At 51.5% G+C, this 23,727-nt stretch overlaps 1 protein-coding gene across 9 annotated transcripts in view; it reads left to right on the forward strand.

Moving 5' to 3' along the window:
• The window catches only part of RFLNA (refilin A), a 346,100-nt gene that overhangs the window by 307,321 nt on the left and 15,052 nt on the right, over positions 1-23,727 (forward strand). For 3 of the 9 annotated variants that reach the window (XM_055096335.2, XM_055096334.2, XM_055096333.2), the window contains 5 exons: positions 91-228; positions 4,036-4,225; positions 5,567-5,703; positions 9,400-12,084; positions 12,303-12,426. The exons of 1 other annotated variant lie outside the window; for it this stretch is intronic. In XM_055096335.2, the coding sequence (XP_054952310.1) occupies positions 12,349-12,426 (78 nt within the window). In that variant the 5' untranslated portion in view covers positions 91-228; positions 4,036-4,225; positions 5,567-5,703; positions 9,400-12,084; positions 12,303-12,348. Of the gene's footprint in view, positions 1-90; positions 229-4,035; positions 4,226-5,566; positions 5,704-9,399; positions 12,085-12,302; positions 12,427-17,817; positions 18,370-23,727 lie in introns of those variants that run through there. 5 more of the 9 variants (XM_034934781.3, XM_055096336.2, XM_034934780.3 and 2 more) reach the window with 5 other exon arrangements.

Genomic DNA, 23,727 nt, shown 5'->3' on the forward strand with positions numbered 1-23,727 from the left:
GGGACTTAGTTAAGTGTTTGAGGAAGGAAGATAAAGGGGGTTGCCAGGTGTGGGTTCTGGTGTTACTGAGCCTCCCAGTGTCCTTTCCAGATCCTGGGAGCTGGCGAGCATCTCCAGGATCCTCAGGTTCGTCCCAGGAGGATAAGCAGCCTGTGAGTCGGTGCTGTCCCTGGCTAACGGCTTTCCTGGGCTGCCTCCACAACCCAGGACCTGCCACACACAAGCAAGGTAGGGAGGACAGCCTTTCCTGTACCCAAGCCCAGCAGGGAAGCCACACCCTCCCCGTCGGGCTTCTCCTGCTGTTGGCCCTGGGGACTTACCCAGCAGGGAAAGCCACCTCCTGCCCAAGCTGCCCCTACAGTCCCGATCTCCACCCCCTTCTTCCTCTTTCTCCTCCCCTTCTCCCCTCTCTCCTCCTCCTCTTCCTCCTCCTTCTCCCCCTCTCCTTCCTTCTCCTCCTCCCCTTCCTCTTTCTCCTCCCCCCTCCCCTCTCTCCTTTTCCTCTTCCTCCTCCTCCTCTTCCTCCTCCTCTTCCTCCTCTTTTCCTTCCCTCTTCCTCCTCTTCTGCCTCCTCCTCTCCACCCCTCTCCTCCTCCTCTTCTTCACTGGGGAGGAAGAGACCATACAAGTGTCCCCGCCAACCTGCGGTCACGTGGCCTCCATCAGCACAGGGCCCTGGCACATCTGTTTCCTCCCACCCTCCAGCTAGGACTGCTGAGCAGGGCAGTTTTCAGAGCACGGAGCTGGAGGGAGGGGCCTGAGCCAGGCAAGTGTGGCCTGTAAGGCCCTTGGAGACCCCGGAGCAGCCGTGGGCCACACTGTGGCTTGCCCCTAGACTCAGGGCCCCAGGGGCTTTGTGCAAACAATGCTGAGGGAGAGTGGCCAATTAGGGGTACCCTCCTGGCTCCCCAAACTCCTGCTGAGCCTCTCTCTCGCTGGTGCTGGAGCTCTCAGGGTCCATGCTAATATGGGTAGAAAAGAACCTTCTGGAAGGCATGTTCAGCATCCCCTTACCACCCAACCTGGAGCCAGGCATGAAGAATGATGGTGGTCAGGGAGGCAGCTGCTGTTGAGCTGACTTTGAACTTGAACTATTTTGAAATCCAGCTCATAAATTTCCAGCCCAGCCCGGGGCCTCCCCTTCAGGTCTGGGTGTGGAATCTGTCGAGGGGCCCTGGGTCTGCAGCACAATGCCGCATTTACAGAGCTGCGCTGCCAGTGCCTGAGTGTGTGTGTGAGTGTGTGTGTACCTGGGGACAGAGTGTTTGTGCACGGTGCCAAAGGGAGGGCCCCGCACATCTGGAAAGTGTCAGGTTTAATGCCCAAAGCCACGGGCCCAGGTCAGCTAAAAGTACATGTTTGCTTCCAGCCGCAGCTGTGCAAACTCCCGCTGCTCGGGCTGTGCTGGGCTCAGTCAAGTTCCCTCAAAGACAGTGGCCCCTTTGTCAGACTCCATTCCAATCCCCCGTTTCAAAGTCACTGGCCTGCCACGGGGCCCCCTGCCACAAACAGCTGCGGGGCAGCATCTGTCTGAGGCTGCATTCATTCCACCGGGAGAAGGAAAACACAGCAATTTAGGGTCTCGAATCTACGGCTCATCCAACAGACTGCACCCCTCCCATCCCTGTGAAACCTCTCTGTCTCAGTGGTCACACACCCGCCACCTTGGTCCTCATCAGGGCACAGCACAGCCGATGGCAGATGCAGCCCTTGCCCGCGGGGAGCTGGTTCTATTCCATTTGCTAACTTGTGGTTGTCGCTCGGAAAATCGTCTCCCTGCAGATGTGGTTTGGTTTATGTTTGGAGGCTGAGAGGAGCACAAACCTGTGTGTGTGTGCATGTGTGTGTGTGTGTGCATGCGTGTGTGTGCGTGTGTGTGCATGTGTGCGCGCGTGTGTGCGTGTGCACGCGTGTGTGAACGCGTGTGTGAATGCACTCATGTGCATTGGCGTGCACACATGTTCGTGCATAAGAGATGGGGGTAGATTAGGAACAGTGGGAGAAAACCAGTATCAGCCTGGGCTCGCCCCTCAAGCAGAGCTGTAGCTGAAGGCTGGTGAGAGGCGGTGTGTGGGAATTGGGCCCAGGAGCAGGGCTGGGGCTGGGAAGTGAAGGAGGGGGCGCCCGTGAACAGATCCTTAGGGGCTGGTGCAGCATCCTGCGGGAGCTGCCCAGGAGTCTCCTGAAAGCAGCCGCAGAAGTGCTCCCCCGCAGATGAAAAGGGAAGCATTGTCTATCAGCCGCTGCCCCCCATTGGTCACAGGGCGGGGAGGGGGCTCTGTATATGTCAGCCCTGCCCTCACACTCCTGGGTTTCCCAGGCAGGGGGTCCAAGCAGGTTCTTGCAGGTACAACACACACTGCAGCATCCGCAAAACCCTGGGGGAGGAAGCAAGAGGTGCGGGGTGTGCACTAAGGTGAGAGCCATCCCATGGCACCTGCGGGGAGCTGCTCTCTGCAGAAACAGGGGGTAAAACATGGGTTGAGAGGAGCCCAACGGGGCACGGGAAGGGGCCCAGGCAGCCAGCATGGGTCCCGGGCAGCCAGCATGAGTCCAGCCAGCGTGGGTCCTGGGACAGCCAGCGTGGGTCTCGGGTGAGCACAGGAAGGGGCCCCGGGCAGCCAGTGTGAGTCCTGTCAGCATGGATCCCAGGGCAGCCAGTGTGGGTCCCGGGCAGCCAGCGTGGGTCCCAGGCAGCCAGCATGAGTCCAGCCAGCGTGGGTCCTGGGACGGCCAGCGTGGGTCTCGGGTGAGCACAGGAAGGGGCCCCGGGCAGCCAGTGTGAGTCCTGTCAGCGTGGATCCCAGGGCAGCCAGCGTGAGTCCCGAGGCAGCCAGCGTGGGTCCCAGGCCTGAGCCTGCCTGCTCTGCCTTCTGCTGGAATCTTGCTCTCCCCCCAGCTGCCGGCCTGTGGGAGCCAAGAGCTTCTCCCTCACCAGCCAAAGAAGAGGCCAAGAGCTTCTACCTCACCAGCCAAAGGGTTCTGGGGCATTCCAGTCTTGGACCTTCTTCCCAAGGAGGACTGACAAGGGCTGGGGAAGCTCACCAGGGCACAGTCCCTCAGTGGTTTCCCAGCAGCCTGGAAGGAAGTGCGCATTGTTTGCACAGCTGGTTATTTTTCAGGCAGAGAAAACGTGATGCGATTGGCAGTCAGTGTCCTGGGGGTCTGTCTGCTCTGGGGGCTGGGTGGGTAGCACCCTAACCAGCTCTGGTCTCCCTCCACTGCCCAAGTTACAATCGCCATCGATGCCCCTCTAGTGGATGCACGTATGATGATGACGGCGATGACGATCACCACAGCTAACACCGCGACGGCACTCACTTTGTGCCAACCACTGTTTGACATGCTTCCCACATATGAACTCACTCAGTTTTTATAACAACCCTATTTGGTAGATGCTGTTATGATCCCCATTTTACAGACAAGGAAACTGAGGCAAGGGAGGCTAAGTCACTTTTCCAAGTAATAAATAGTATGTTAGATGGCGATCTGTAGGGAGAGGCCAGTGGCTATTTTGAACAACAATACAACCTACCAGCTATATGTTATGACACACATGAACAGTGGACTCCACCTCCTACCTCTTTAGAAAATTGGGATATTTTCCCAATACTACAGTGTCTGGAGTTACCAAACTAACAACAGTTCAATTGTCTCATCTATCAGCATTCTGACAACTCTAGTGTATAATCTGGATATTTATGGGGAGACCCTGACCTACTGGGCACTTGCAGGGGTGGGTGACCCCAAAAATATCCAAATTATATTCCAGAGTTGTCAGAATGCTGATAGATGAGATGAGTGAGCTGTTGTTGCTTTGATAACTCCAGACACTATAGTATTGGGAAAATACCCCAATTTTCTAAAGAGGTAGGAGGTGGATTCTGCTCTTCAAGTACATAGTAATATGTAGCTGGGAGGTTGTATTATGGTTCCAAATAGCCACTGCCCTTCCCTGGGGCTGCATCCCACACTTCTGTATGTCCTTGCTCCGTTGATAGCAGGCTTCACCATGTGACTTGTTTTGGCCAATAGGTATGAACAAAAGAAACATGCTTCACTTCTGGGCAGAATCCCCAAGAGCTACCATGAGGTCCTCCGCTTCTCTTTTCTCCCTACCACAAGACTGACATGACTCCAAGAGGGACTGCTCCTTTAGCCTGGGTCCCTAGAATGAAGATTGATATGCAGAAAAACTTCAGCCAGCCTGCAATGGACTTGTGGGGTTAGCAATAAGCTTTTGTTGTTATAAGCCACTGAGAGCCAGGGGCTGTATGTTACTGTGGCAGAACTTAGCTGAAGCTGACTAACACTGTTACTAACAGAATCATTTTCAAATGTAGAAAATAAAAGAGTGGTCTCTGAAAGCTGCTATGAGTTCGCATAGAACAAGTCACACCTGACAAATGCCTTTTATATATTTGATAGGGTTACACGAGTGATACAGAGAGGAATTTTGTAGTATAAGGATATCTGAAGTTCAGCTTGCATTATCAAAAACTTTGCCTCTGTTTCCCATAAATAAGATAGAGAAATGTGAGCTGGGTAAGAGCATGATTAAATGGTTTCATAACCATTACAGTGAGGAACCAAGAAGGGCTGATTTCATGTGGCTGATGCCAACCTGCTGAAAGGTCTCTAATGGTATGCCACAGGGCTCTGCCCTTGTTTCACTCAGTTCAGTGTTTTCATTAATGATTTTTCACAAGGCCTTCAAAACCTAGGCTGATCACATTAAAAAATGATACAAAGCTGGGGAGAACAGTCTGGTAAACCATGAAATATTTTTGGCAGAGCAGAACAAGATGAACTGTAACAGAGATCAAACAACGTCTTAAAAAACCAGAAGGGGCCAGGTGCAGTGGCTTATCTCTATAATTCCAGCACTTTGGGAGGCCGAGGCGGGTGGATCACGAGGTCAGGAGATTGAGACCATCCTGGTCAACACGGTGAAACTCCATCTCTACTAAAATGCAAAAAATTAGCTGGGCATGGTGGCGTGCACCTGTAATCCCGGCTACTCAGGAAGCTGAGGCAGGGGAATCGCTTGAACTTGGGAGGCGGAGGTTGCAGTGAGCTGAGATCGAGCCACCGCACTCCAGCCTGGCGACAGGGCAAGACTCTGTCAAAAACAGACAAACAAACAAATAAAAACCCAGAAGGCCTGGAAATGGAAGTCATAGATTCATAGCAGCATGTATGAAAATGATAAGCTTGGTGTGAGTTATTATTATTAAATGCCAATATTCATTGAGCACTCCCAGTGTATCAGACAGCGTGCCAAGGACTGACTTGACACAATTCTCTCATTGTATTCTTCCCCAGGATCCTGAGTAGTTCATGCTGTGCTTTAAATAAGAGGTACATTCATTGAATCACCTATAGGAAAAAAAAAATCAAAGCATGTAACTTTTTCCATAAAGAAACTCCCAGGAGGTAGAGACCACTCTTTCTGGAACGCAATGGCATTTTCTATTATTTCTTCTTAAATGCTTTTAGATTAAGGATTCTGTTTAACTCAACAAATACTTACTGAACTCCTACTATGTGTCCAACATTCTTCCAGGTACTGGAAATGGGTTGGTGAATAACACAGGTAAAATCTCATCCACCGTGGAGTTGCCTGCCAAGGTAGAAGACACAAAAAAGAAATGAACCCTCTAATTTTTGGTGGTGATTCATTCTGTGAAGACCATCAACAGGGTGAGAAAATACAGAGTGACTGGGGAAGGGGGAGGGGTAATTATATGGGAAGATCAGGGAAGGCTTCCCTAAGGAGGTGACTTTGGGCAGAGCCCTAACAGGTGACAAGAATCCAGCCACTGGTTCCAAGAAAGACATTCCCTCATATTCTACTTCCCATTTGATTAGAAGCCTGCACAGGGAAAGAAACAGAAAAAAAAACAAACCCAGCACCCTACTTCTTGAGCCCAGGAGAGGGAAACAATGATAAGACGCTCCTAGGTGTCCAGAATTCTCTCAAGCAGGGGATCCCCCGGGGCCCGAACATCAGCAGATACCAGGAACCTCATTGTGCACTGAGTCCAGCACAAGTACAGAAAATAAATCTGAAACAGGGGTATTTTCCTCAACTTGGATTATTTTTGCAGTGATCGCGTTTCCTTGTATGTTAAGAAACCCTGGGAAATTATTTGCTTAACGGGAGCACTCGGTATTTCTCAAAGTCTTTTTTTTTTTTCAATCTTCTTTCCCTTTGCTCTTGCTTTCCTTCTCTTTGTTTGAGTTTTGAGCAAAAACTTCCTGCCCGCTGTGATATTTTCCCCATGAATGTCACCAAACTAAGTAGGCTAGAAAAACAGTTGTAGGAAATATGAGGAATGGCCAGGAATCAGGGTAAGCAGCAGCCTGGGAACCTTCCAGAAGAAAGTGCAGTCAGCGACTCTGACCTCGACTCCTGTCAGCAAATTACTCCAAAATCAAGTTGGCCATTTGAGTTCCATGGACGGGTTCCCCTTGCAAGACACTGCTTCTTTAAGTCCCTTGGGCAGGAAGTGGCGATTCCAGAGGTCCCCCTTGGCATGTCCTTGAGGGAACAAAGAAAGGGACACACTTCGGACCCCATCTGTGTGTGAAGTTGGTGATGGGGCATGACCATGATCCAAAATTCACCCGGCAATATTAAAGCTGGCCTGGGTCTGAACTCATGAAAGATAATGATTTGAATTTCAAAGGATTAAAAGAAGCTCATGGAAACGATGATTAAGCCCTTGAACATTTTTTAAAAAAAAAGATTAATTCTGAACCAAAGAGCTGCAAAAAAAAGTCAAATGTGAAGGGAAGAATGTCAATTGTGCCCTTAGAAAGTCTTGCTGGGAAAAAATATGGAAAGTAAAAGAAAAAAATCATTGTCATTTTTCTGCTCTAAGAATTACAGCAGAGTTCCCAAGCCTTGTTAAATTAAGACAAAATTAGCTTATTGCATTTTTATCATTTTAGATTTATTTTTCAAGATGAAGTTCCAACGAAACCTCTTTTGTCTCTCTCCTTTTAACAGTATGTGAGCTATGACTCCATGTCAAGTAGCTTGGCTTCAGGTGCCCTTTTTCTGGTACCTATAACCCTTGGAAAAAATAAAGCCCTCCTGTTCTTCCTTTAATGGATTTGTCTACCAGACTGATGTCACTGAGAGAATTCTTTCATGTCCCTGTCCTGTTTCCAGCAGTTGGCATCTAGACTCCACTGAGCTGAGGTCCCCTTCTTCTAGAATCTTCTGCATGAAGAAAGAGCCCCTTCTTCTCACCTTCTTTATCTCTTGTATATTGGTCAGGATAAGTGACACCAGCTACTGTAACAAACAACCCCTGCATCTCAGCGGCTTATGGCTCAGCTGTCAGCCCAAGGGTTCTGCTCCACACAGTCATTCACGCACCCAGGCTCCCTCCATCTTGTGACTCCACCCTCCTTGATACCCTCGGAGTCCTCTTTATTCAGCCAGTGGATGAAGAAGGAATGCGAGGGTGGTTTCTATGGGTCTGGTAGTAGCGCACGTCCAATCCACTCACATTCTAGTGTTCAGAATTCAATCACATGGCCGCACCTAACCACACAGAAGCCTGGGGAATTTAGTACAGTGTGGTTTCCTGGAGGAAGAGAAGAACTTGAAAACCAGTGAACATTAGTGATCTTGCCACATTTGCTACTTTTTCTTTCTCTCTTTGGTATCACCTCCCTGTTCTAGTTCATCTCTACATTGATATACCTGGCTAAGGCAGTTCAGGCTGCTGGAACAAATGACAATAGACTGAGTGGCTTAAACAACAAACATGTATTTCTCATATTTCTGGGGGTGGGGATGCCCAAGATCAAGGTGCTGGCAGAGCTAGTGCTTGGTGAGGACTTGCTTCTTGGCTTGTAGGCAGCCTCCTTCTCACTATATCCACATATGATGCAAAGTAGAGAGTGACAGGAAGCTCTCGTGTCTCATAAGGGCACTAATCCCATTGATGGGGGCTCCACCCTCATGACCTAATCACCTTCCAAAGGCCCTACTAAGACCATCATATTAGTCATTGAGATTTCAACATATAAATTTGGGGAAGGGGGACAACACAGACATTTCATAAAAATAAAAAAATAAAAAACACACAGGCACTCATGTTTTTCCCTACATAGCAATAATCCTTTTTCTTACTAAATCTCCTAGATTCTGTTGACAAATTGGTCTTTCTTGGTTCAGAACAGCCTGAGTGTCAGAAATGTCAAGTTACATGAGCATCCATGTCCGTCCATTCATCCATCCATCCATCCATCTATCCGTCCATTCATCCGTCAGTCCATGCATTCATCCATCCATCCATCCATCCATCCATCCATCCATCCGTCCATCCATCTGTCTACTTATCCAGACAATAGTTAATGATCCCCCATGTGCAAAAGCATGGTGTGATGTGCTGTCCAGAAAGAAAAAAAGCATAAGGCGTGCTTTCTGCCTTTGAGGAGTTGATAATCCAATTGGGGACATAAGAACTAAGCACACACAAAGCTAGCAAAGACACCAGGCCCAGGCATGTGGAGACGAGCCGGAACCACTGAGAAGCAGAGGCCTTGCAGGCTGCTCCCCATGCGCCTGCACCCCTCTTTCTCCAGACACACAAGGATGTGTCTGGGAGTTCTTCCCTGGTGCCCTCCATGAACTCTCTTCCTCAGTTCCCTCTGGTTCTCCACGGTTGGTCTCCTCGCCCTCCCATACCCATTTCTCTTGCCTTTCTGTGCTTCTTTTTCCCCACCCATCTCCCCAAGCCTCTCTTCACCTTCTTCCTGGGACACAGATGCCTCCAGAGTGTGCCAGCCTCAGAGCCTTTGCAGGAACAGAGGAAGCCTCAGGGCCTTTGCACCTCTGTTTCTTTGCCAGGACGCCCTTTCTCAGGCTCTTTGCAGAGCCGGCCCCTTTTCCCCACCAGGCTCTAGGTTCAAAAGCCACTTCTGAAGGATATCTGTGGCCCGGCCTCTGCCGTGGAAAGCCGCTCCACGGGTCTTTCTCTGCCCCATCACCCATTTTATTTTTATAGTATTTATAACTCTCTGAAATTACCTCATTTAATTATTTTCTTCCCCCAACCCCCACCCCAGACTGGATGTCCCCCAAGAATGAGGACCAAGTATGACTAGTCCCTGGCTCTGTCCCCCATTGACCGGCACACAGTAGGTGCTTACTCATCACTGCTGATTGAAGGGATGACAGACAGCCCCCTTCCCCTCCCCTCCTTTAGCATCTCAGGACTGCACCAGGAGCATCACTGAGCCCTGGCCGCTCCAGGACCCTGCCCTCCTGCTGGGCCTGGTCCCCAGACTCTGCCCTTTCTGGAGCTCCGGGCAGCGTGCCAGGAGCCTGGAGCCTTGCATTAATTCCTGCTCAATGCCCTTTGTCTTCACTTTCAGCTGAAAAACCACACAACCAGAATATTTGCCTGGACTTGCGTCTTCCTTGAGGAATGAATGGAAACGGTGTGCGTTTGCCGCGCTCTCTGGCGTACTCACCCTGCGGCATTTCGGGGGCCAGTGGGCCCCTGGAAACTGTGCTTCCTCCTTGCCATCTCTGCATTTTCATCAGCTGGGAAGGACTCACTCTCTCTCCTGAATGCCTTTCAGCCACTTGGCTCTTACCTGGCTGAACTTCATGCTATATATACTTTTTTACATTTTTAAACATTTTTTTGCATGACTCAAGTGAGCATCAGAACATCCTATATTACTTTTCATGTGCACAGATGTCCTTCTGGTAATTTACTCAGCTGTAGTTCAAAACGACTGTTCTATTAATGAGTTTTGTTTTGTTTTTGCCATGATGGCTCTTGAAAAACCACAGCACTCTTTGGAGCCCTCCTTTTTTTTTTTTTTTCAATATAACAACTTGTTTATCCCCAAACCTGCTAAATCAACAAATGATGTTTTGGCATTATGGATTCAGGCAGACACAGTCACCAATTTATGTGACATCAGTTTCTAGTCAGACAAAATAACTGGAAAGCAATCTGGATGGTGTGCCACATTTAGAAGATCTCAAAACATTTGCTTTGCACAGATTCGCCGAGTGAGAGGCATGCAGAGGGGGCAGTGCTCACACTTTTCGTCTGCTGTGCACGGGCGCCATTTCCACGAGTGTCACGCACTATTGTGTTAGCCAGAAAGGTATATGTGTTTCACTTTAAGCATTCTACAACTTGGGAGCAAGAGAATTGTGAACCCCTAAAAAGCTGAAAAACGATAAAGAAAGTGGTGTAGAAAGGTGGGTGTATTGAAGGGGATTTCTTGAAGGTAACTCTAGACTCACCCTATACCACCCGCTACCCACTATTGCAGGGGTCGGCCAACTTTTTCTATACAAGGCAAGATTGCAAATAGTTTAGTCTCTGCAGACTATGCATTCTCTGTTGCAAAAGGAAAACATAATAGTCATAGTATCTGGGGCTATCGTCTAGCACAAAGCTCTTTACCAATGCATCAGCTGGGGTTTGTGGAGTTTAAGGCTTGTCAGGGAGCAGGATATCCCCAAGATATCAAAATATCTCCCCAGAGCTTCCTGATAAATCACAAAGGGAAAGCTACCTTGAGCACGAAGAAATGAGGTGGATACCACCTCCACCCAGTGATCATCCCTAGCATGACCAACAGTGGGACAAGCTGACGGGATGTGCCTCCTGAAGTTGATGGCGCAACATGGACCCTGAAAAATTCCTGCAAAATTGTTTATCCTACATCGAATCCTGAGACAGCAATCAGACAAATCCAGATCATGGGACGCTCTACAACTGGCCCAAACTCGTTAAAACTAGCCATGTCAGGAAAGGCAAAATAGGCTTGGGGTCTGTTAGGGTCGAAGAATTAAAGAGATGTTACTACACAGAACTGGGATTTCACTCTGCTGGCCAGAGAAGACATGGCTGTGCCACAGTCTCACAGACTGAAGCAGAAGATACAAGACTCCTGGGTCAGAGACAAAGGATGTTATTACTCAGAATAATCACAGAAGCCAGGGGGCCAGCATGTTCTTGAGCCAGTTCCCCAGCTCTGGTTTCCACAGGGCCACTAGAAGGGGCCCAGGTGACCCTTGCACATGCAGCTGTTTGCACGACAGGGGAGAAACCCACAGTGTAGGGAACCCGAATCTTTCACAGTGGGTAATAAGCCTGCCTGAACTTTTCTCCAGAGGGAACCATTATTTTTATTACAGTGGACAGGAAGCATGCCTATCCTTTGATTTGAAGAGAGACGCTATCTCTACCTTTCAAAACTGTTCTCCCTACAAACGTTATTGAAATGATAGCCCAGAATGAAGGGCGGCCAAGGCCTCTGTTTGCAAGATGGGAATAAACACGGGAGACTCATGAAGAATTGTCTCCTAATAGTGACAACGAAATGCAATGTGTGTGATCGCTTCTCGGCCTTTTGGCTAAGATCAAGTGAAATGCAACGTGTGTTTGAGCCCTGGGTTGAGAAAGAAAACAGCTTTAAAGGACATTGTTGGGAAAATTGGGGACATTTTGATATGGAATATAGGTTATATAATTGTATCAATGTTAAATTCCCTCAGTATGATCGCGGTTTTGTGGTTCCATATCATCTTTCTTCTTAGGAGGTGCCGCTGAAGAGTTTTGGAGCAAAGGGGCATGATGTTTACCACCAATTTTTACATAGTTTAGCAAAACACAAAACAAAATAAACAGTACACACACACATACGAAAGAGAGAGATCCGATATGTCAACACCCAACAAACCCAAATGGTACTTGGGTTTTCATTACATTATTCTTGCAAAAATTCAGGGGGACCCAACTTCCCCCAAGAACACACAGCTGGCTCTTGGCCAAGCCTGGCCGGGAGCGACCTTCTCCTGACTTTACGGAGTGTGTTTTCACTACACTCAGTCTCTGATTTTATCCCTGCCCTGGCTTAATTAAGTGCTCTGAAGACATAAATAGGTTTTTTGTTTACTCAAGCTTGGGAGAAGCTGGCAGAAAAGGCCTTTTCAGCTAAAAGCTCCTTACAGCCGGAAGGTGTGAAGCGGCGAGTTTCCAGCCAGGAAGAAGCCTCTCAGCCGTAGGCGTCTTTGCCCGGAGCTGTGAGGTGAGTCCAGCAGCCCCATTGTGGAGTGGGAACGGGAGGGGCTGCGGGAAAGCCAAGCCAGGACGCTGGGCGGCAGACCCTTAGAACAGCTTTCATTACTCACTGAAAGCACTGGGAATCTGGAGGCTGTCCTGGACACGCACATACAAATGGCAGCAGAACGTATGCCCAGGTCAAAGGCACTTTGAATTCATTTTGTCCCCACTTCCCTGTCTTAGTAGGGCAGGTGGTCAAGAGCTGGTTTTATGAGTGGACACCCAGGGCATGGGCCCTGACCCCCAGACAGCTGCCCAGCAAAGGCGGGCTGCAGGCTCCGAGAGGACACGGGCTGAAAATGAAGAGGTGAGTCACTGCTGGAGCTCTGTCCAGGCGTGGACGTCTGTGCTACAGCTGGGGACTGAGCAAGGGCACTGCGGAAAAGTCCCTCGGGTGAGACAGGCCTCCCGGGAACATGCGACTCCCCGGGGCAGGGAGGCATCCCTGGGCCAGGCACTAGGACCTGGCCTGCTGAGGATGCAGAGTCCCAGGTCCCACGGTCGTACAGTCACCGGGACCTTCACTCTGAAACATTTGACCACACGCCCGGCTGGACAGCTCAGACAGGGCCTGTAAGGAGCGTGTGATCAAGAAGCCGCTCTTCTTGCCTCTGTTCTCGCCGCTCCTTTGAACGCCTCCACTTCAACTTCTTCTGTGGCTACTTTCAAACCCTCAGGGATGTTCAGTGTTACTTCTGCATTCCCTAAAAATAGGCAAGAGCCCGGGGCTCTCCCTAGGAAAGACAAAGATTTCGCTGACACCGCAGTTCTCTCGTCTTTTCTTCTTCTCAAAAGTGTATATGCATATGTGTGTGTGTATGTGTGTAGATGTGTAGACATGTGTGTATGTGTGTGGGTACATGTGTGTATATGTATGTATGTGCATGTGTTAGTGTGTATATTTGTGTGTCCATGTATGTGCATTTGCATATGTGTGTGCATATGTGTATGTGTATTTGTGTTTATGTGTATATGTGTGCATATGTGTTTACATGTGTATATGTATGTGCATGTGTGTATGTGCATACATGTGTATGTGTATATATTTATGTATTTGTGTGTATACGTGTGCTTGTGTGTACACATGTGTATTGTGTATGCATCTGTGTGTATGTGTGTATATTTGTGTTTATGTGTATATACATGTTTATGTGTGTACATGTATATGTGTGTGCATATGTGTGCTTGTGTGTGTGTATGTGCATATGTGTTTATGTGCATGCATAAGTGTGTGTGTGTATCTAAATGTATTGATTATCTTGGTGATTTCACACAAAGAGGCATGGGGTGTGGTGATGAGAGCAGGGCCCAGCTGAGCCTGCGAAAATTTCCCTGGCGCCATGCCGAGGGCTCAGCTTGTGCCTGGCGCGCCTGGAAGCATACCCTTAATATGCTTATATTTAATCTTCATTCACTACCTTTATTATCATCCCTGCTTTATGGATGGGGACACTGAGGCACAGAAAGGGCAGGCCAATTGCCCAGATCACACAGCCGGGACATGGTAGGGCCAGGGTTCAAACCCAGGCAGCCGAGCGCGCACATGGCAAGAAGACCCCTTCCTTGTCTGTAAGTCTCCTTGGAAGGCGAGCGGCCTCCAGTGCGCCCAGATGGCCTTGTTTCAGGGCTCTCTCTGCAGGTCACAGAAAAGCCTTGCGGTTGTCAGGCATGACGACCTCAGTCCTCCTGCCTCCATGTCACGGTCCACTGGGACCCACTGACAGCCTTCCCCCACATCCACCCTAGCAGCCTCCAGTTTGGCTTTCTACTTAGGATAGGCTGTGCGACCTCAGGCAGTCACTTAACCTCTCTGAGTCTCCATGGCTCCATCTGCTTTATTTATTTATGATTTATCTTTTATTTTATTAATTTATTTTTTTGAGTTGGAGTCTCACTCTATTGCCCAAGCTGGAGTGCAGTGGCATGATCTTGGCTCACTGCAGCCTCTGCCTCCCAGGTTCAAGGGATTCTCCTGCCTCAGCCTCCTGTGTAGCTGGGATTACAGGTGTGCACCACCACACCTGGCTAATTTTTAAGTATTTTTAGTAGAGACGCGGTTTCACCATGTTGGTCAGGCTGGTCTCAAACTCCTGACCTCAGTTGATCCACGCACCTTGGCCTCCCAAAGTGCTGGGATTACAGGCATGAGCCACCGTTCCTGGCCTGCTTTATTTTAAAATGGAAATAATATGCAGCCAGGGTTCAAGTGCACGATGGTGCGTGTGCAGAGCTCTGTAAGCTGCCCAGGAATGCGCAGCCCTACTTCTAGGAGCCTTCCTTCAATGCTGCTTGGAACAAGTGGCAAATGGCTCTCCGTGAAAAAGCCTTTATTTTTCCTCAACACCCTTCCCTCTGGCCTTCCTCGCAGAGTTGAGCTTCCCCCACACAAAGCATTCTGGGAAAATCCCCCTGATATGGGGAGTGCTTGGGGAGCCCTGGGCTGGGGCTTGGGGTTACCCCAGGTCACTTTTCTTTCTTCCCCAATATGTGCTCTTAAAAGCCAGTGACTTCAGAAGCTTGTGGAGGAAGGTCTTCCTTCCCAGGGGTGTGTGGTGCATACATATGCACACACCCTTCTCCCCTTCTCTCCAACACGGGACCCGCTCTTTACGACCCCTTGTCAGGGATACCCCAATACCTCTTTTCTATTAAATATCTACTTTCTCTGCTCAATTTTTCTCTGCCTCCAAACTCTCCTTTCTTTCATCCAACTTTGTTTATGTGCATATGTGTGTATATGTGAGGAACTTTGGAAGCGATTTGGATCAGATCATTCTTTACCTGCTTCAAAACCTCTGCAGATTCTCCCATCCCTGGCAGATAAAGCCCCAATCCCTTAGCACAGCATAAGGGCCTCCGTAGACCTAGTACCTTCTTCCCTCTGCCCTTCCTACAGCGCTGGGCCTGGAGCAGACACCCCGATCTTGAAAGACCCCCTTTTCTGCTCCTCAGGCCTCACATTTCAAGTCCCTTTTCCCTCTGAGACTGGCCACAAGAGCCTCCTGCCCTGCCCACTGGCTAGCCCCTGGCTCAGATGAATTTATGGAAATTTCGTCCTTTCCTCCCCTCTTTGACATTTGCAGACCATCTGGTGCTGTGAGAAATAGAAGCTTCCACAGTACCGGCTTTCAATTGAGGGGCGGTCCCCAGCCCGCAGCAGCGGATCCGAATAGGTCAGAGGTCACGGTCACTGGGGCCATCAGTGTGGGCTGCTCTCTGGGGGTCTGACATTTGTAGTGCACTCATGTTCTGCCTGCTGTCTGGTGTGCACACATCTCCGACGGTTATCCACACAGGGCAGCCTGTTTCAGGGGAAACTTCCAGAACCCAGGTGGGCATAGTCATGAAGGCACTCTTGATAAGCGGGCTTCTAGATCAAGATGAATGGCACAAGGGGGCCAGGATTAGTAGAGTGGGGCAAGGGACTTTCAGGACATCGCCCAAACACAGAAATCACCACAAATGGTATTTCGCTCCAATGTTTTAAAAGTCAAAATGGACGCAAACAGTTCAAGATGAACAAAACATCAACATTTTATTTTATTTTGAGACAGAGTCTTGCTCTGTTGCCCAGGCTGGAGTGCAATGGCATGACCTCAGCTCACTGCAACCTCCACCTCCTGAGTTCAAGCAATTCTCCTGCCTCAGCCTCCTGAGTAGTTGGGATTACAGGCGACCGCCACCATGCCCAGCTAATTTTTCGTTATTTTTAGTACAGACAGAATTTCACCATGTTGGCCAGGCTGGTCTTAAACTCCTGACCTCAGGGGATCCACCCGCCTCAGCTTCCCAACGTGCTGGGATTACAGGCATTAGCCACCACACCAGGCCTCAAAATATCAACATTTTAAATAAAGACAGAGGAACCCTGCAATTCTGAAACTCTACCTTGCCCGCATCCTGCCCTGCCCTTGGTAGCTATTGTGGCCAAGGGGTCATTAGTCCCTGAGATAAGAAGAAATTAGTTCTTGCCGAAGACTTTCTCCAGGGAAGCAGAAGACTACTGGGTCTGGGTGGGTGAGCATTTGGGAAATGTGAATTTCCATGTGTCTGTGTTCCAGAAAGAATGCCCCCTCCCCCCACCACTTTCGTCCTAGTCAGTGACAGTAGTTCAGCCAGTCATTCTGGTCAAGTGGCCCAAGGGCTGAAGAAGGCCTGTCTTGCCTAAGAATTGAAGCAAATGGAATCCGTAGTCCTATTGTTTTTTTCCCAGAATGTTCCAAATATTCAAACCTCTGGTTAGTTTGGTCTGTTTGGGCAGCAGACTTCCAGCGTTCTTTCCTGGGCGACATGGAAATGGGCTGTAAATTCACCTGGTGACAGGTGCATGCCTGTCACCCGGTGGGCTCTCAGGAAGTGGCCCCACCCTCTGTCAGTGTCCGGCATGCACCTTACTCCTGCTGCTGCAGGGCCTGCACCCTGCTGTTCCCTCCACATGGTGCGCTAATTCTCACTGCTTGGCTATTCAGATCTTATCTTTGAAAATCACCTCCTCCAAGAAGCCTTCCCTGAACACTCCAAAGCCTTAAGTTGTCCCTTTGACTATTCTTGGTTGCAGCACCTCATTAAGTTCCTTCCCTTAGACTCACAGCCTCAGCTTCCTGGTGCATTGACAGGCTCCCTCATCAGACTGGGCCCTCCACAGGGCAGGGGCCTGCTGTCTTACGCCTGCCCGTTCTGAGGTCCGGCCAAGGCTGGGTGCAGAATGGGAGCCTGAGAACATCTTCAAAGTGCTGCCCTCAGTTTGGGGGTGTCCAAAGAGCGGATTCTGACACCCGGCTTCCCGCCCCTGATCTTGGGCTTTCTGCTGTAAGCTGAATGGAAGTGAGTGTGTCTGGGCACACTTTCACCCCTCCTGGAGTCTACCTCTGCTCTCTTCGCCCTATTAGCCTCTCCTACATTCCTGCTTTTCAAAGCAGTCCGTGGACACCCCCAGCTGCCCCGCTTGCAGAATGGAAGGATGGATCCTCAGGAGTGGGGTGGGGGGGCGTCTGTGTGGCTGGGCGCTGGAAATGCAGACATCCTTTGCCAGGCATCTGATAAGAAAACAGTAAGGAAGGGAAACACGTGTTCTTCTCTCTTGGGAGGAAGGAAAAGAAGGGAAAGACGTGCAGGACCCTTGTTGATGAGCGAGGACCTGCCTGGAAAAAATGCAGGAACAGCCAGATGCCGGGGGATTCCCGGAAGTGCTGCTCATCGCCCCCGCCGCCCCCCACCCACAGGTTCCACCCAAAGCTTTCCACCCTCAAGGCCCAAAGAGCTGGCCCTGGGTGTGCGGGTAACCGAGACGCCAGTACTAGGGCGGTGGTGGCCCTCCTCCCCATCGATTGTAAGTTACAGAGAAAAAGAAAACTCTAAAATAAAGTTTCTCAAGCTGCTTTTATTGGGACTTCAAATGAGATGGAGAAAACCTCCAAGAGCACCACGAAATAGGATGATGATGATTACTCGTATTTCTTGGGATGACTTGGGGACCCCACAAGGCACCCTCGGTGCGCCAGTGTGGTGCTTGTTCCGGGAGTGGGGGACACACGCGCCTCGTGGGACTCCAGCTGCTGGCTGGGCGCGCAGTGCCCGGGAGCGGGAGGGCCTCGGCGGAGGCGCCGGGCCGGGGCTGTTGCCCACCGCGCAGGCCGGGGCGGGGAGAGGAAGGGGGAGGAGGAGGCGCCTAGAAAAGGAGGCGCGGGCCGGGGAGGTGCGGAGAGGGCCGGGCGGCGACGTGCGCCTCGGGGCTGGGCCGGCCTGCGGGATCGCAGCGCAGCGCGGAGGCGAGGCCGGGCCCGGCGGGCGGGAGCCGCGGAGGGCGGAGGGCGGAGGGCGGAGGGCGGCGGCGCTGGCAGGAGCGCGGCCCACGGCGGCGAGCAGGCTGCAGACCCGCGGGGATCCGGGGCGCGGGGGGCGCCGGGCCTGATCGCCGCCTCTCGCGGTGCCCGCAGGTCCCCGGGCGCGCAGCTCTCGCCCCGCCACCGCCTGCCCCGGGCCCCGGAGCGCGGTGGAGAAGCCCCCGGAGGAGCGGGGGGCCCGCGCCCCGCGCCCCCCAGACATGGTGGGCCACCTGCATCTGCAGGGCATGGAGGACAGCCTGAAGGAGCAGGGCCGGGAGGGCTTGCTGGACAGCCCCGACTCCGGGCTGCCCCCCAGCCCCAGCCCCAGCCCGCCCTTCTACTCCCTGGCGCCCGGCATCCTCGACGCGCGCGCGGGGGGCGCCGGCGCCTCCTCGGAGCCCCCGGGACCCAGCGAGGCCAGAGCGGTAAGGAGGCGCTCTCTCTCCCAAACGGGGGACCGCGTGGGCGGGTGGGTGAGGGCTGCCCCCAGAGACGCGCGCTACTGCAGAAGCAGGACGGGCCTCCTCCTCTACCTGCCCCGCAACCACGAAGGTGGCCAGTGACAGCCACGCTTCTCAGGTGGGGACCAGGGTGTGTAGGGGGAGGTGATCCAGGCTGACCCCGGACCTGGAGACGGCTCCCTGGCGGTGGGCCTCCCTCTAGAGTGATTCTTCCTATTGTCAGTAATAATGGGGGGCTCATGGGGCGGGGTAAAGGACGGTCCGAAATTCCCAAAGAAGTTGGCTGTTGGCTAGGTGGGCTTGCGCCCAGAGGCCCAGCATGTTGCAGACATCTGGACCCGGCCCCTCTGCTGCTCCGGGTGCCCTGTTTACTGTCCGGGCGCTGCCAACGTGAAAGCCTTTTCTTTCTTTCTCTCTTTCTTTTTTTTAAATAACCAAACCCAGACAGGATTCCTTCCTTCCCGGGATGTTAAGGCATGTTGACGTGGAGCTTAGGCGGGAGGGGGAGGCTGGAACCTCGGGTCAGGAAACTCAGGAGTTTGTCTCCTGCCAGACTAAGTCCAGCCTGGGGGTGGACTCCGGTGGGGACCCAGCTTGGCGCCTTGCCTGAGACTGGGCACCCCCCGGCAGGCGGGGAAGCATATGGGCCGAGCGGGCGCCTTTGCAGCTTGAGGAAATGACAAGTTGAAATGAGTGATTGCCCATCCCTGCCCGCTCTCTGGCTGCGCCCTGCCCACCTTAACAGCTTTACTGCTGGGGCGTGTGTGCTGGCTCCACTCCCCTTTCCTGGGGCCCCGGGGATTCTTGCCTGGCACTCACAGGGCAAAAAAGGCCTCCCTGCCGCTGAAAATCCTCCTCCCCACAGCGGAAAGGAGCGGCTCCCCGGCCTCAAGCCTCAGGACATGACCTTCATTCGTGCCTTGCTTGTTTCTTAGCCTGGTGGGTCCCAAACTTGGTCGCCCATTGGAATCACTTGGAGAATCTTTAAAACCCACCCACACTCACCGCCCAGATAGTCTCACTGAATTGATAGGGGGTGCAGCTCGGCATCAGGAGGGTTTCAGTCTCCCTGGGTGATTGTACTGTTCAGCCAAGTCTGGGAGTCACTATCTTAGACCAAATCATGCAGCAAATTTGAACTTTGGTCTCTTTATGGGAGCCTGGCGGGTGGAAGGGGCAGTGAGGACTTACAGGAGTTGATAGAGGTGACCAGGGCTGTTTGCAGTGAACCTGATCTTGCTGTCTAAAGGGGGCCAGCTTTCCTGCCAGAGCCTCTGGGACTTGGCACTGTTGCCCATTTGAGCTGTACACTTTGGGACTGAATCCCCGTGGTGCCTTGCACAGTGGGGCTTGGAGAAAAACGACCGGGAATCCGCCTTCTCCTTGGTTCCTTCCATGACCCAGAAGCCTCCTTAGGTTTTCTGGAAGCGTTCTCTGCCATCCGGGCCAGCCCGTGGCTGCCGCAAGAATAGCATGGCTGGCTTACTTGTCTTGGCTCTTCTACTTGACTTTATTTTTTCCCCTTCCTGCTCACTAGATGCCAGGTATGAAACTGTGTTGCCCTGATCTTCTAATTTGGCTTAAAAGCAAAGCCCGGGGCTGTTTCCTCATGGGTTATGATACTTGGCATTTAGATAGCTCATACCGTGTGCCAGGATAACTGTCCTAAGCTCTTTCTTTACGCCAATTCATTTAATTTTCACTATATTCCCATGAAGCCTACACACCAATTAGCCCCATTTTCCAGAGGCGGAAGCCAAGGCACAGAGGAGGTTAGCAACCTGCCCAAAGTTGCCCAGCCAGGAAGCGGCTGTGCTGGGCTAGACCCAGAGAGTCTGACTGCAGAGTCTGCCCTTCAACCTCATATTATCCCCCTTTTCACTGTGCAGCTAATTAACTACCTGTGATTTTTTTTTATTGGAAAACAAAATGCCTGTGTACCTACCAGGTTTGAAGGGCTGCTTTCAATAAAAGGGAGAAAGGATTGCTTGGCGCCCACTCTTCTCAGCTTTGGGGCTTGCCGCTGTGGCCATGCCCACCCACCCATCGCCCACCCCACAAGGCACCCCACCTCCCCGTTAACTCCCGCTAAACTTTGCTGAGCGGTGTTTAACCGCACCCTGCTCACTGACGACTCAGGGAGAGTGCTTTTTAGGTGCAAATATCGGCACCCCATAATGTCTCAGGACAAAGAGGCGGAAACCTGTGCTGCGCCTCGCGACTGAGGGTTTCCAACACCCGAGGAAGAGGATGGGGTGAGCGGTGCCGGGTTTCCATGTGGGCCTCAGGTTCAGACGGCGTTTGGCAGGGTGGGTGTCTTTGTTCCACTATCCAGTGAATGACCCCACCTTTCTGATAAAAGTTGGTGGCATATGCCTCAGCTGCTGGGATGGACTGCAGTCCCGCCCTCAAATCTAAGCCACTGAGGTCCTCACCACCTTGTCACCTACTTTAGGAGGCTGGACGGACGTGCATGTTAAACCTGCCTACGCTTCACTTCATTAAAGAGGCCCCCCCAACTTTGTTTGAATAAGCTGGACTTGCCTCCTGGACGCCCCCCACCGATTAAGGCAGGGTATCTGGGAAGCGGCTGGCTGTAAGATCACTCCCCAAGATATCAAAGGCCCTGAGGGCCAGGCTGGATATGAATGAACCCCCTCCCCACTCACCATGGGCTTTTTGTGCTCACTCTTGGAGCAAAGGTGGGAACATTCCCGATCACTCCCAAGCCAGACGAAGAGCTGGGAATCAGGCATTGGTCCCCCCAGTACTTACTGAGCACCTACTGTGTGTCACGCTCTGTTTGGGGCCATGGAGGACACAGCAGTGAACAAGATGCTGACGGTCCCTGCCCTCATGAACTGGCATCCTAGCGGAAGAGACACAGCCACCAGCTGAACTATGTGTGGCAGCAGCAGGTGGATGGAGAAGTGTCCTTAAGGCCAGAAGCTGGGTGAGAGGTGAGCTTTAGGCAGGTAGACAGGGAAGTGATGGTTAATAGAAACCCACACACACTCAGGGTACGAACTTTACAGTTCTAGGGCTGAGATGTGCTCAGTCCGAGACAATGGCATGTGCAAAGGTCCTGAGGCACAAGCAAGCTAGGCATGGCCTGTTCGGGTGATGGGTGCACAAAAATCTCAGAAATCACCACTAAAGAACTTATGCATGTAACCAAATGCCTTGAGGAGCCACAAAGAGGCAGGGACCACCGGAGGGGCTGGGAGAGGCCAGGTCAGTGACTTCTAGGTGAAGCTGAGGCCAAAAGTTAAAATTCCATTTGGTCTTTTAAAAACTACTTGTGACTGTTCTATTTTTATTTTTAAAAAGGCATCATGAGCTTCCATTCCACACTCCCCAAATTAGAAACTCAAATGAGAGACTTGAGTGAGGAAGGTGCCCGTGCGGGACGCGGAAGGTGGCCATTTTGCATCAGTGTAGGGCGTGTCTCCATGCGGGCGGGGACCTGTCTCCTGCATGGCCCAGGACAGCGGAGCCTGCCCACTGGGCCTGGTGGCAGAGGAGATTGTCTGTCAGCTGCATTCAGCCCACAATTTTTTTTAAATTTATTTTTTAATGTTTTCTTTCCATAGGTTTTGGGGGAACAGGTGGTATTTGGTGAGATGAGGAAGCTCTTTAGTGGTGACTTGTGAGATTGTGGTGCACCCACCACCCAAGCAGTACACACTGAACCCAATTTGTCATCTTTTATCCCTCACCCTCTTCCCACCCTTTCCTCTGAGTCCCCAAAGTCCATTGTATCATTCTTATGCCTTTGCATCCTCATAGCTGAGCTCCCACTTATAAATGAGAAATGCATTGTTTCGTTTTCCATTCCTGAGTTACTTCACTTAGAATAATGGTCTCCAATTCCATCCAGGTTGCTGCAAATGCCATGATTTCATTCCTTTTTATGGCTGAGTAGTATTCCATGGCGTATATATATACCACAGTTTCTTTATCCACTCTGATTGATGGGCATTTGTCAGCTCACAGATATTTAAAGCGGGGTGGGTGAGTAACACAGCTGAGCAGGACAGATGCTGCCTCTGCTGCCTTTGAGCTCCCAGGGCCTGGACTGTCACCGCAGACTGAGCAAACACCCATTGCTCTTCTTCTCCTCCCCGCCCTGCCCGGCAGAGCTGTGGGCATTTAGGGGTTGGCATCGTGGAGGAGTGAGGATGGCTTTGAGGCAGACCTATCTCCCTAAGTGAATATGGGCAGTTCGGAGAAGTAGCCCTGTGCCATCTTACTGCACTCAGGGAGGCTGAAAGTGGCATTTGGGATCTTACATTGTGTTCTCTGGGGTTCATGTTCAAATGAACAGCCCCCCTGTGGCAAGCAAAGGACTCAGCCTGTTATGGGGCAATGGCAGGTGGTGACAGATCTGAGCTGTTGCTGCCTCCCAGATGCAGAGACGGGGCCTCTGGCCCTGGACTGCACCCACAGCTGGTGGCCTGGGCCCTGTCACCTTCAGGGCTCCTTCCCTCCATCCAGCCTCCCTCAGTCTGTTTATGCAGTGGGTGGATTTCTGAAGAGTGTACGTGAGAGCTTCCCTAAGGAAGACGTGCTGGATCCCTGGACCCACATTGCAAGAGAAGCCATCCCTAAGAACTCCCCTGGGGGCCCAGCTCTTGGAGGCCGCCTGAGGTCTCAGCCATCCCTTTGGACCTTGGCTGGGACCCTTGGGACTCTTGGATTTTCTCATTTCTGCTTCTTGTCTGTGATGGTGAAACTGAGTATGAGAGAGGAGAGGGAAGGGAGCTAGGGAGGTAGTGCTGGGGTTGGGAAGGATGGATGGATGGATGGATAGATGGATGGATGGATGGATGGACAGAAGAGTGGGTGGATGGATGAATGGATGGATGGATCGATGGGCAAATAGATAGAAGGATGGATGGATGGGCAGAAGGGTGGATGGATGGATGGATGGATTGATGGGCAAATAGGTAGAAGGATGGATGGATGGGCAGAAGGATGGATGGATGAATGGATGGATGGAAGGATGGATGGATTGATGGATGGATAGATGGATGGATGGATGGATGGATGGACAGAAGAATGGGTGGATGGATGGATGGATGGATGGACAGAAGAATGGGTGGATGGATGGATGGATGGATGGACAGAAGAATGGGTGGATGGATGGATGGATGGATGGACAGAAGAATGGGTGGATGGATGGATGGATGGATGGACAGAAGAATGGGTGGATGGATGGATGGATGGATGAATAGATGGGCAAATAGAAGGATGGATGGATGGGCAGAAGGGTGGATGGATGGATGGATGGAAGGATGGATGGATGGAAGGATGGATGGA

The sequence above is a fragment of the Pan paniscus genome, chromosome 10 (assembly GCF_029289425.2).
Source record: "Pan paniscus chromosome 10, NHGRI_mPanPan1-v2.0_pri, whole genome shotgun sequence".
NCBI lineage: Eukaryota > Metazoa > Chordata > Mammalia > Primates > Hominidae > Pan > Pan paniscus.